At 40.5% G+C, this 12,141-nt stretch overlaps 1 protein-coding gene across 4 annotated transcripts in view; it reads right to left on the bottom strand.

The window, feature by feature from the left end:
* Positions 1-12,141, bottom strand: part of LOC128642404 (RING finger protein 112) — a 98,209-nt gene that overhangs the window by 75,513 nt on the left and 10,555 nt on the right. For all 4 annotated transcript variants that reach the window (XM_053695168.1, XM_053695169.1, XM_053695170.1 and 1 more), the window contains exon 3: positions 11,314-11,526. In XM_053695168.1, the coding sequence (XP_053551143.1) occupies positions 11,314-11,526 (213 nt within the window). The remainder of the gene's footprint in view (positions 1-11,313; positions 11,527-12,141) is intronic.

The following is a 12,141-nucleotide window of genomic DNA, read 5'->3' as shown; positions in this document are numbered from 1 at the left end:
TGGTTTAGGGTTATTGTTAAGGCTTGTGGTTAGGGTGAGGTGAGATTAGTGACATGATTTAGGGTTATTGTTAAGGCTTGTGGTTAGGGTGAGGTGAGATTAGGGACATGATTTAGGGTCATTGTTAAGGCTTGTGGTTAGGGTGAAGTGAGATTAGGGACATGATTTAGGGTTATTGTTAAGGCTTGTGGTTAGGGTGAGGTGAGATTAGTGACAAGATTTAGGGTTATTGTTAAGGCTTGTGGTTAGGGTGAAGTGAGATTAGGGACATGATTTAGGGTTATTGTTAAGGCTTGTGGTTAGGATGAAGTGAGATTAGGGACATGATTTAGGGTTATTGTTAAGGCTTGTGGTTAGGGTGAGGTGAGATTAGGGACATGATTTAGGGTTATTGTTAAGGCTTGTGGTTAGGGTGAAGTGAGATTAGTGACATGATTTAGGGTTATTGTTAAGGCTTGTGGTTAGGGTGAGGTGAGATTAGGGACATGATTTAGGGTTATTGTTAAGGCTTGTGGTTAGGGTGAGGTGAGATTAGTGACATGATTTAGGGTTATTGTTAAGGCTTGTGGTTAGGGTGAAGTGAGATTAGTGACATGATTTAGGGTTATTGTTATAGCTTGTGGTTAGGGTGAAGTGAGATTAGTGACATGATTTAGGGTTATTGTTATAGCTTGTGGTTAGGGTGAAGTGAGATTAGTGACATGATTTAGGGTTATTGTTAAGGCTTGTGGTTAGGGTGAGGTGAGATTAGTGACATGGTTTAGGGTTATTGTTAAGGCTTGTGGTTAGGGTGAAGTGAGATTAGGGACATGATTTAGGGTTATTGTTAAGGCTTGTGGTTAGGGTGAAGTGAGATTAGGGACATGATTTAGGGTTATTGTTAAGGCTTGTGGTTAGGGTGAAGTGAGATTAGGGACATGATTTAGGGTTATTGTTAAGGCTTGTGGTTAGGGTGAAGTGAGATTAGGGACATGATTTAGGGTTATTGTTAAGGCTTGTGGTTAGGGTGAGGTGAGATTAGTGACATGATTTAGGGTTATTGTTAAGGCTTGTGGTTAGGGTGAGGTGAGATTAGTGACATGATTTAGGGTTATTGTTAAGGCTTGTGGTTAGGGTGAAGTGAGATTAGGGACATGATTTAGGGTTATTGTTAAGGCTTGTGGTTAGGGTGAGGTGAGATTAGGGACATGATTTAGGGTTATTGTTATAGCTTGTGGTTAGGGTGAGGTGAGATTAGGGACATGATTTAGGGTTATTGTTATAGCTTGTGGTTAGGGTGAAGTGAGATTAGTGACAAGATTTAGGGTTATTGTTATAGCTTGTGGTTAGGGTGAAGTGAGATTAGGGACATGATTTAGGGTTATTGTTAAGGCTTGTGGTTAGGGTGAAGTGAGATTAGTGACATGATTTAGGGTTATATCTAAAGTTTGTGGTTAGGGTGAGGTGAGATTAGGGACATGATTTAGGGTTATTGTTAAGGCTTGTGGTTAGGGTGAGGTGAGATTAGGGACATGATTTAGGGTTATTGTTAAGGCTTGTGGTTAGGGTGAAGTGAGATTAGGGACATGATTTAGGGTTATTGTTAAGGCTTGTGGTTAGGGTGAGGTGAGATTAGTGACATGATTTAGGGTTATTGTTAAGGCTTGTGGTTAGGGTGAGGTGAGATTAGGGACATGATTTAGGGTTATTGTTAAGGCTTGTGGTTAGGGTGAAGTGAGATTAGGGACATGATTTAGGGTTATTGTTATAGCTTGTGGTTAGGGTGAAGTGAGATTAGGGACATGATTTAGGGTTATTGTTAAGGCTTGTGGTTAGGGTGAAGTGAGATTAGGGACATGATTTAGGGTTATTGTTAAGGCTTGTGGTTAGGGTGAGGTGAGATTAGTGACATGATTTAGGGTTATTGTTAAGGCTTGTGGTTAGGGTGAGGTGAGATTAGGGACATGATTTAGGGTTATTGTTAAGGCTTGTGGTTAGGGTGAAGTGAGATTAGGGACATGATTTAGGGTTATTGTTAAGGCTTGTGGTTAGGGTGAAGTGAGATTAGGGACATGATTTAGGGTTATTGTTAAGGCTTGTGGTTAGGGTGAAGTGAGATTAGGGACATGATTTAGGGTTATTGTTAAGGCTTGTGGTTAGGGTGAAGTGAGATTAGGGACATGATTTAGGGTTATTGTTATAGCTTGTGGTTAGGGTGAAGTGAGATTAGGGACAAGATTTAGGGTTATTGTTATAGCTTGTGGTTAGGGTGAGGTGAGATTAGGGACATGATTTAGGGTTATTGTTAAGGCTTGTGGTTAGGGTGAAGTGAGATTAGTGACATGATTTAGGGTTATTGTTAAGGCTTGTGGTTAGGGTGAAGTGAGATTAGTGACAAGATTTAGGGTTATTGTTAAGGCTTGTGGTTAGGGTGAAGTGAGATTAGGGACATGATTTAGGGTTATTGTTAAGGCTTGTGGTTAGGGTGAGGTGAGATTAGTGACATGATTTAGGGTTATTGTTAAGGCTTGTGGTTAGGGTGAAGTGAGATTAGGGACATGATTTAGGGTTATTGTTAAGGCTTGTGGTTAGGGTGAAGTGAGATTAGGGACATGATTTAGGGTTATTGTTAAGGCTTGTGGTTAGGGTGAAGTGAGATTAGTGACAAGATTTAGGGTTATTGTTATAGCTTGTGGTTAGGGTGAAGTGAGATTAGAAATATGATTTAGGGTTATTGTTAAGGCTTGTGGTTAGGGTGAAGTGAGATTAGGGACATGATTTAGGGTTATTGTTAAGGCTTGTGGTTAGGGTGAGGTGAGATTAGGGACATGATTTAGGGTTATTGTTAAGGCTTGTGGTTAGGGTGAAGTGAGATTAGGGACATGATTTAGGGTTATTGTTAAGGCTTGTGGTTAGGGTGAGGTGAGATTAGGGACATGGTTTAGGGTTATTGTTAAGGCTTGTGGTTAGGGTGAGGTGAGATTAGGGACATGATTTAGGGTTATTGTTAAGGCTTGTGGTTAGGGTGAGGTGAGATTAGTGACAAGATTTAGGGTTATTGTTAAGGCTTGTGGTTAGGGTGAAGTGAGATTAGGGACATGATTTAGGGTTATTGTTAAGGTTTGTAGTTAGGGTGAAGTGAGATTAGTGACAAGATTTAGGGTTATTGTTAAGGCTTGTGGTTAGGGTGAGGTGAGATTAGGGACATGATTTAGGGTTATTGTTAAGGCTTGTGGTTAGGGTGAAGTGAGATTAGGGACATGGTTTAGGGTTATTGTTAAGGCTTGTGGTTAGGGTGAAGTGAGATTAGGGACATGGTTTAGGGTTATTGTTAAGGCTTGTGGTTAGGGTGAAGTGAGATTAGTGACATGATTTAGGGTTACTGTTAAGGCTTGTGGTTAGGGTGAAGTGAGATTAGTGACAAGATTTAGGGTTATTGTTAAGGCTTGTGGTTAGGGTGAAGTGAGATTAAGGACATGATTTAGGGTTATTGTTAAGGCTTGTGGTTAGGGTGAGGTGAGATTAGTGACATGATTTAGGGTTATTGTTAAGGCTTGTGGTTAGGGTGAAGTGAGATTAGGGACATGATTTAGGGTTATTGTTAAGGCTTGTGGTTAGGGTGAAGTGAGATTAGGGACATGATTTAGGGTTATTGTTAAGGCTTGTGGTTAGGGTGAGGTGAGATTAGTGACATGATTTAGGGTTATTGTTAAGGTTTGTAGTTACGGTGAAGTGAGATTAGGGACATGATTTAGGGTTATTGTTAAGGCTTGTGGTTAGGGTGAAGTGAGATTAGGGACAAGATTTAGGGTTATTGTTATAGCTTGTGGTTAGGGTGAGGTGAGATTAGGGACATGATTTAGGGTTATTGTTATAGCTTGTGGTTAGGGTGAAGTGAGATTAGGGACAAGATTTAGGGTTATTGTTATAGCTTGTGGTTAGGGTGAGGTGAGATTAGGGACATGATTTAGCGTTATTGTTATAGCTTGTGGTTAGGGTGAGGTGAGATTAGTGACATGATTTAGGGTTATTGTTAAGGCTTGTGGTTAGGGTGAGGTGAGATTAGTGACAAGATTTAGGGTTATTGTTAAGGCTTGTGGTTAGGGTGAGGTGAGATTAGGGACATGATTTAGGGTTATTGTTAAGGCTTGTGGTTAGGGTGAGGTGAGATTAGTGACATGATTTAGGGTTATTGTTAAGGCTTGTGGTTAGGGTGAAGTGAGATTAGGGACATGATTTAGGGTTATTGTTATAGCTTGTGGTTAGGGTGAAGTGAGATTAGGGACATGATTTAGGGTTATTGTTAAGGCTTGTGGTTAGGGTGAGGTGAGATTAGTGACAAGATTTAGGGTTATTGTTAAGGCTTGTGGTTAGGGTGAGGTGAGATTAGGGACATGGTTTAGGGTTATTGTTAAGGCTTGTGGTTAGGGTGAAGTGAGATTAGGGACATGATTTAGGGTTATTGTTAAGGCTTGTGGTTAGGGTGAAGTGAGATTAGTGACAAGATTTAGGGTTATTGTTATAGCTTGTGGTTAGGGTGAAGTGAGATTAGGGACATGATTTAGGGTTATTGTTAAGGCTTGTGGTTAGGGTGAAGTGAGATTAGGGACATGATTTAGGGTTATTGTTAAGGCTTGTGGTTAGGGTGAGGTGAGATTAGTGACAAGATTTAGGGTTATTGTTATAGCTTGTGGTTAGGGTGAGGTGAGATTAGTGACATGATTTAGGGTTATTGTTAAGGCTTGTGGTTAGGGTGAAGTGAGATTAGGGACATGATTTAGGGTTATTGTTAAGGCTTGTGGTTAGGGTGAAGTGAGATTAGGGACATGATTTAGGGTTATTGTTAAGGCTTGTGGTTAGGGTGAAGTGAGATTAGTGACATGATTTAGGGTTATTGTTAAGGCTTGTGGTTAGGGTGAAGTGAGATTAGGGACATGATTTAGGGTTATTGTTAAGGCTTGTGGTTAGGGTGAAGTGAGATTAGGGACATGATTTAGGGTTATTGTTAAGGCTTGTGGTTAGGGTGAAGTGAGATTAGGGACATGATTTAGGGTTATTGTTAAGGCTTGTGGTTAGGGTGAAGTGAGATTAGGGACATGATTTAGGGTTATTGTTAAGGCTTGTGGTTAGGGTGAAGTGAGATTAGGGACATGGTTTAGGGTTATTGTTAAGGCTTGTGGTTAGGGTGAAGTGAGATTAGGGACATGATTTAGGGTTATTGTTAAGGCTTGTGGTTAGGGTGAAGTGAGATTAGTGACATGATTTAGGGTTATTGTTAAGGCTTGTGGTTAGGGTGAGGTGAGATTAGTGACAAGATTTAGGGTTATTGTTATAGCTTGTGGTTAGGGTGAAGTGAGATTAGTGACAAGATTTAGGGTTATTGTTAAGGCTTGTGGTTAGGGTGAGGTGAGATTAGGGACATGGTTTAGGGTTATTGTTAAGGCTTGTGGTTAGGGTGAGGTGAGATTAGGGACATGATTTAGGGTTATTGTTAAGGCTTGTGGTTAGGGTGAGGTGAGATTAGGGACATGATTTAGGGTTATTGTTAAGGCTTGTGGTTAGGGTGAAGTGAGATTAGGGACATGATTTAGGGTTATTGTTAAGGTTTGTGGTTAGGGTGAGGTGAGATTAGGGACATGATTTAGGGTTATTGTTAAGGCTTGTGGTTAGGGTGAAGTGAGATTAGTGACAAGATTTAGGGTTATTGTTAAGGCTTGTGGTTAGGGTGAGGTGAGATTAGGGACATGGTTTAGGGTTATTGTTAAGGCTTGTGGTTAGGGTGAGGTGAGATTAGTGACATGATTTAGGGTTATTGTTAAGGCTTGTGGTTAGGGTGAAGTGAGATTAGGGACATGATTTAGGGTTATTGTTAAGGCTTGTGGTTAGGGTGAGGTGAGATTAGGGACATGATTTAGGGTTATTGTTAAGGTTTGTGGTTAGGGTGAAGTGAGATTAGTGACAAGATTTAGGGTTATTGTTATAGCTTGTGGTTAGGGTGAAGTGAGATTAGTGACATGGTTTAGGGTTATTGTTAAGGCTTGTGGTTAGGGTGAGGTGAGATTAGTGACAAGATTTAGGGTTATTGTTAAGGCTTGTGGTTAGGGTGAAGTGAGATTAGGGACATGATTTAGGGTTATTGTTAAGGTTTGTGGTTAGGGTGAGGTGAGATTAGGGACATGATTTAGGGTTATTGTTAAGGCTTGTGGTTAGGGTGAAGTGAGATTAGTGACAAGATTTAGGGTTATTGTTAAGGCTTGTGGTTAGGGTGAAGTGAGATTAGTGACATGGTTTAGGGTTATTGTTAAGGCTTGTGGTTAGGGTGAAGTGAGATTAGGGACATGATTTAGGGTTGTTGTTAAGGCTTGTGGTTAGGGTGAAGTGAGATTAGGGACATGATTTAGGGTTATTGTTAAGGCTTGTGGTTAGGGTGAGGTGAGATTAGTGACAAGATTTAGGGTTATTGTTAAGGCTTGTGGTTAGGGTGAGGTGAGATTAGGGACATGGTTTAGGGTTATTGTTAAGGCTTGTGGTTAGGGTGAGGTGAGATTAGGGACATGATTTAGGGTTATTGTTAAGGTTTGTGGTTAGGGTGAAGTGAGATTAGTGACAAGATTTAGGGTTATTGTTATAGCTTGTGGTTAGGGTGAGGTGAGATTAGTGACATGATTTAGGGTTATTGTTAAGACTTGTGGTTAGGGTGAGGTGAGATTAGGGACATGATTTAGGGTTATTGTTAAGGCTTGTGGTTAGGGTGAGGTGAGATTAGGGACATGATTTAGGGTTATTGTTATAGCTTGTGGTTAGGGTGAAGTGAGATTAGGGACATGATTTAGGGTTATTGTTAAGGCTTGTGGTTAGGGTGAAGTGAGATTAGGGACATGATTTAGGGTTATTGTTAAGGCTTGTGGTTAGGGTGAGGTGAGATTAGGGACATGATTTAGGGTTATTGTTATAGCTTGTGGTTAGGGTGAAGTGAGATTAGGGACATGATTTAGGGTTATTGTTAAGGCTTGTGGTTAGGGTGAAGTGAGATTAGTGACAAGATTTAGGGTTATTGTTAAGGCTTGTGGTTAGGGTGAAGTGAGATTAAGGACATGATTTAGGGTTATTGTTAAGGCTTGTGGTTAGGGTGAAGTGAGATTAGGGACATGATTTAGGGTTATTGTTAAGGCTTGTGGTTAGGGTGAAGTGAGATTAGGGACATGATTTAGGGTTATTGTTAAGGCTTGTGGTTAGGGTGAAGTGAGATTAGGGACATGATTTAGGGTTATTGTTATAGCTTGTGGTTAGGGTGAAGTGAGATTAGGGACATGATTTAGGGTTATTGTTAAGGCTTGTGGTTAGGGTGAGGTGAGATTAGTGACATGATTTAGGGTTATTATTAAGGTTTGTGGTTAGGGTGAAGTGAGATTAGTGACATGATTTAGGGTTATTGTTAAGGCTTGTGGTTAGGGTGAGGTGAGATTAGTGACATGATTTAGGGTTATTGTTAAGGCTTGTGGTTAGGGTGAGGTGAGATTAGTGACAAGATTTAGGGTTATTGTTAAGGCTTGTGGTTAGGGTGAAGTGAGATTAGGGACATGATTTAGGGTTATTGTTAAGGCTTGTGGTTAGGGTGAAGTGAGATTAGGGACATGATTTAGGGTTATTGTTAAGGCTTGTGGTTAGGGTGAAGTGAGATTAGGGACATGATTTAGGGTTATTGTTATAGCTTGTGGTTAGGGTGAAGTGAGATTAGGGACATGATTTAGGGTTATTGTTATAGCTTGTGGTTAGGGTGAAGTGAGATTAGGGACATGATTTAGGGTTATTGTTAAGGCTTGTGGTTAGGGTGAAGTGAGATTAGGGACATGATTTAGGGTTATTGTTAAGGCTTGTGGTTAGGGTGAAGTGAGATTAGGGACATGATTTAGGGTTATTGTTATAGCTTGTGGTTAGGGTGAAGTGAGATTAGGGACATGATTTAGGGTTATTGTTATAGCTTGTGGTTAGGGTGAAGTGAGATTAGGGACATGATTTAGGGTTATTGTTAAGGCTTGTGGTTAGGGTGAGGTGAGATTAGGGACATGATTTAGGGTTATTGTTAAGGCTTGTGGTTAGGGTGAAGTGAGATTAGGGACATGATTTAGGGTTATTGTTATAGCTTGTGGTTAGGGTGAGGTGAGATTAGGGACATGATTTAGGGTCATTGTTAAGGCTTGTGGTTAGGGTGAAGTGAGATTAGGGACATGATTTAGGGTTATTGTTAAGGCTTGTGGTTAGGGTGAGGTGAGATTAGGGACATGATTTAGGGTTATTGTTAAGGCTTGTGGTTAGGGTGAAGTGAGATTAGGGACATGATTTAGGGTTATTGTTAAGGCTTGTGGTTAGGGTGAAGTGAGATTAGGGACATGATTTAGGGTTATTGTTAAGGCTTGTGGTTAGGGTGAGGTGAGATTAGGGACATGATTTAGGGTTATTGTTAAGGCTTGTGGTTAGGGTGAAGTGAGATTAGTGACATGATTTAGGGTTATTGTTAAGGCTTGTGGTTAGGGTGAAGTGAGATTAGTGACATGATTTAGGGTTATTGTTAAGGCTTGTGGTTAGGGTGAAGTGAGATTAGGGACATGATTTAGGGTTATTGTTAAGGCTTGTGGTTAGGGTGAGGTGAGATTAGGGACATGATTTAGGGTTATTGTTAAGGCTTGTGGTTAGGGTGAGGTGAGATTAGGGACATGATTTAGGGTTATTGTTAAGGCATGTGGTTAGGGTGAGGTGAGATTAGGGACATGATTTAGGGTTATTGTTAAGGCTTGTGGTTAGGGTGAAGTGAGATTAGTGACAAGATTTAGGGTTATTGTTAAGGCTTGTGGTTAGGGTGAGGTGAGATTAGGGACATGATTTAGGGTTATTGTTAAGGCTTGTGGTTAGGGTGAAGTGAGATTAGTGACATGGTTTAGGGTTATTGTTAAGGCTTGTGGTTAGGGTGAGGTGAGATTAGGGACATGGTTTAGGGTTATTGTTATAGCTTGTGGTTAGGGTGAAGTGAGATTAGGGACATGATTTAGGGTTATTGTTAAGGCTTGTGGTTAGGGTGAAGTGAGATTAGGGACATGATTTAGGGTTATTGTTAAGGCTTGTGATTAGGGTGAAGTGAGATTAGGGACATGATTTAGGGTTATTGTTAAGGCTTGTGGTTAGGGTGAGGTGAGATTAGGGACATGATTTAGGGTTACTGTTAAGGCTTGTGGTTAGGGTGAAGTGAGATTAGTGACATGATTTAGGGTTATTGTTAAGGCTTGTGGTTAGGGTGAAGTGAGATTAGGGACATGATTTAGGGTTATTGTTATAGCTTGTGGTTAGGGTGAGGTGAGATTAGTGACATGATTTAGGGTTATTGTTATAGCTTGTGGTTAGGGTGAGGTGAGATTAGTGACATGATTTAATGTTATTGTTAAGGCTTGTGGTTAGGGTGAAGTGAGATTAGGGACATGATTTAGGGTTATTGTTAAGGCTTGTGGTTAGGGTGAAGTGAGATTAGGGACATGATTTAGGGTTATTGTTATAGCTTGTGGTTAGGGTGAGGTGAGATTAGGGACATGATTTAGGGTTATTATTAAGGTTTGTGGTTAGGGTGAAGTGAGATTAGTGACATGATTTAGGGTTATTGTTAAGGCTTGTGGTTAGGGTGAAGTGAGATTAGTGACATGATTTAGGGTTATTGTTAAGGCTTGTGGTTAGGGTGAAGTGAGATTAGGGACATGGTTTAGGGTCATTGTTAAGGCTTGTGGTTAGGGTGAGGTGAGATTAGGGACATGATTTAGGGTTATTGTTATAGCTTGTGGTTAGGGTGAGGTGAGATTAGGGACATGATTTAGGGTTATTGTTAAGGCTTGTGGTTAGGGTGAAGTGAGATTAGTGAAATGATTTAGGGTTATTGTTAAGGCTTGTGGTTAGGGTGAGGTGAGATTAGGGACATGATTTAGGGTTATTGTTAAGGCTTGTGGTTAGGGTGAAGTGAGATTAGGGACATGATTTAGGGTTATTGTTAAGGCTTGTGGTTAGGGTGAGGTGAGATTAGGGACATGGTTTATGGTTATTGTTAAGGCTTGTGGTTAGGGTGAAGTGAGATTAGGGACATGGTTTAGGGTTATTGTTAAGGCTTGTGGTTAGGGTGAGGTGAGATTAGTGACAAGATTTAGGGTTATTGTTAAGGCTTGTGGTTAGGGTGAGGTGAGATTAGTGACATGATTTAGGGTTATTGTTAAGGCTTGTGGTTAGGGTGAGGTGAGATTAGGGACATGGTTTAGGGTTATTGTTAAGGCTTGTGGTTAGGGTGAAGTGAGATTAGGGACATGATTTAGGGTTATTGTTAAGGTTTGTGGTTAGGGTGAAGTGAGATTAAGGACATGATTTAGGGTTATTGTTAAGGTTTGTGGTTAGGGTGAAGTGAGATTAAGGACATGATTTAGGGTTATTGTTAAGGCTTGTGGTTAGGGTGAAGTGAGATTAGGGACATGATTTAGGGTTATTGTTAAGGCTTGTGGTTAGGGTGAAGTGAGATTAGGAACATGATTTAGGGTTATTGTTAAGGCTTGTGGTTAGGGTGAAGTGAGATTAGTGACAAGATTTAGGGTTATTGTTAAGGCTTGTGGTTAGGGTGAAGTGAGATTAGGGACATGATTTAGGGTTATTGTTAAGGTTTGTAGTTACGGTGAAGTGAGATTAGGGACATGATTTAGGGTTATTGTTAAGGCTTGTGGTTAGGGTGAGGTGAGATTAGGGACATGATTTAGGGTTATTGTTAAGGCTTGTGGTTAGGGTGAAGTGAGATTAGTGACAAGATTTAGGGTTATTGTTAAGGCTTGTGGTTAGGGTGAGGTGAGATTAGGGACATGATTTAGGGTTATTGTTAAGGCTTGTGGTTAGGGTGAGGTGAGATTAGGGACATGATTTAGGGTTATTGTTAAGGTTTGTAGTTAGGGTGAGGTGAGATTAGGGACATGATTTAGGGTTATTGTTATAGCTTGTGGTTAGGGTGAAGTGAGATTAGGAACATGATTTAGGGTTATTGTTAAGGTTTGTGGTTAGGGTGAAGTGAAGTTAGGCTTATGGTTGACCCTTTGGATACCAGAGAGAACTACAATGCTGTGTTGCAGCCATCACCACCAGCCAATGAGTGTAATGGGAACTTGGACTCCAACAGCAGCATCTCCAGAACAATTCCTCCATCAATAACATTGTTGCAGCAACACTATAGCCAAGGGGACACGACTGATGAGTAACTAATGTCAGAACCCTCACCAAGCTAGGCCAGAGGTGACCCTACGGGAATTAGTATTCTTTCATTCTTACCTGACTCCGTAAGGCTCTCATGATGTAGTTCAGAAGGAAAGACTTTCCCCGACGCTTCTCCCCAATTATACACAGCAGAAAGACAGGGTAGAATGTGCTCTCGCTGCCCAGGAAGCAATCATACACCGTGGACTCGTCTAAATGCAGAAACCCATCCCGGTCTGTCCACACAAGCTGAACAGGGTATTCGTTATCGGTGTATTCAGGACTCTCCTGAACAGAAACAAAATCGTCATTTTTCCCTAGAAAGGACTTTAAAATCAAACCATAACAATCTTTGGTTACTTAACAGACTTTAATTTTTTTCTTCCATTATCAAATTGAATCTATTCTCTTGGTGTCCTTTATTGAAAAGCATAACTAGGAAGGCTCAGGAGCAGCAAAGCATTACTAGGATCGAGCTGCGGACAGAAAGTGAAACAAAAAATACTCCATTAGCTCACCAGATGTGTTCTGCTTGCGTAGCAAATTGCTGCTCTGGGGCTGACTTTAACTATGTGTTTAACCGCTTTGCTGAGGCTAAACACATTATTATACAAACCATAGAACAACAATAAAATGATTTAACACCCAAGAGCATTTCCTTTTTGCACCAATATCACCTTTTAAAAAATGAATTCACTCCAATCTATAGTAATGCTATCTCAGTTTAAATCTGTATCACGTTACCAGCTCTTCTAATAAATAATATTCATTTCCATTTGTGTCTGACAATAAGTAAAAAGGACATACAAAGACTAAAAGCTGTAAGGTAAAGCCCTGCTTGCACAGAACAGTGCGTTTATGGGGACATTAAAAGGACACTCAGCCCAATTTGTTTTCCTTTCA

Source organism: Bombina bombina, chromosome 11 (genome assembly GCF_027579735.1).
Source record: "Bombina bombina isolate aBomBom1 chromosome 11, aBomBom1.pri, whole genome shotgun sequence".
In the NCBI taxonomy this organism is placed as follows: domain Eukaryota; kingdom Metazoa; phylum Chordata; class Amphibia; order Anura; family Bombinatoridae; genus Bombina; species Bombina bombina.
The sequence above is the reverse complement of the archived record's forward strand: the minus strand, read 5'-3'. Positions and strand labels throughout refer to the sequence as shown.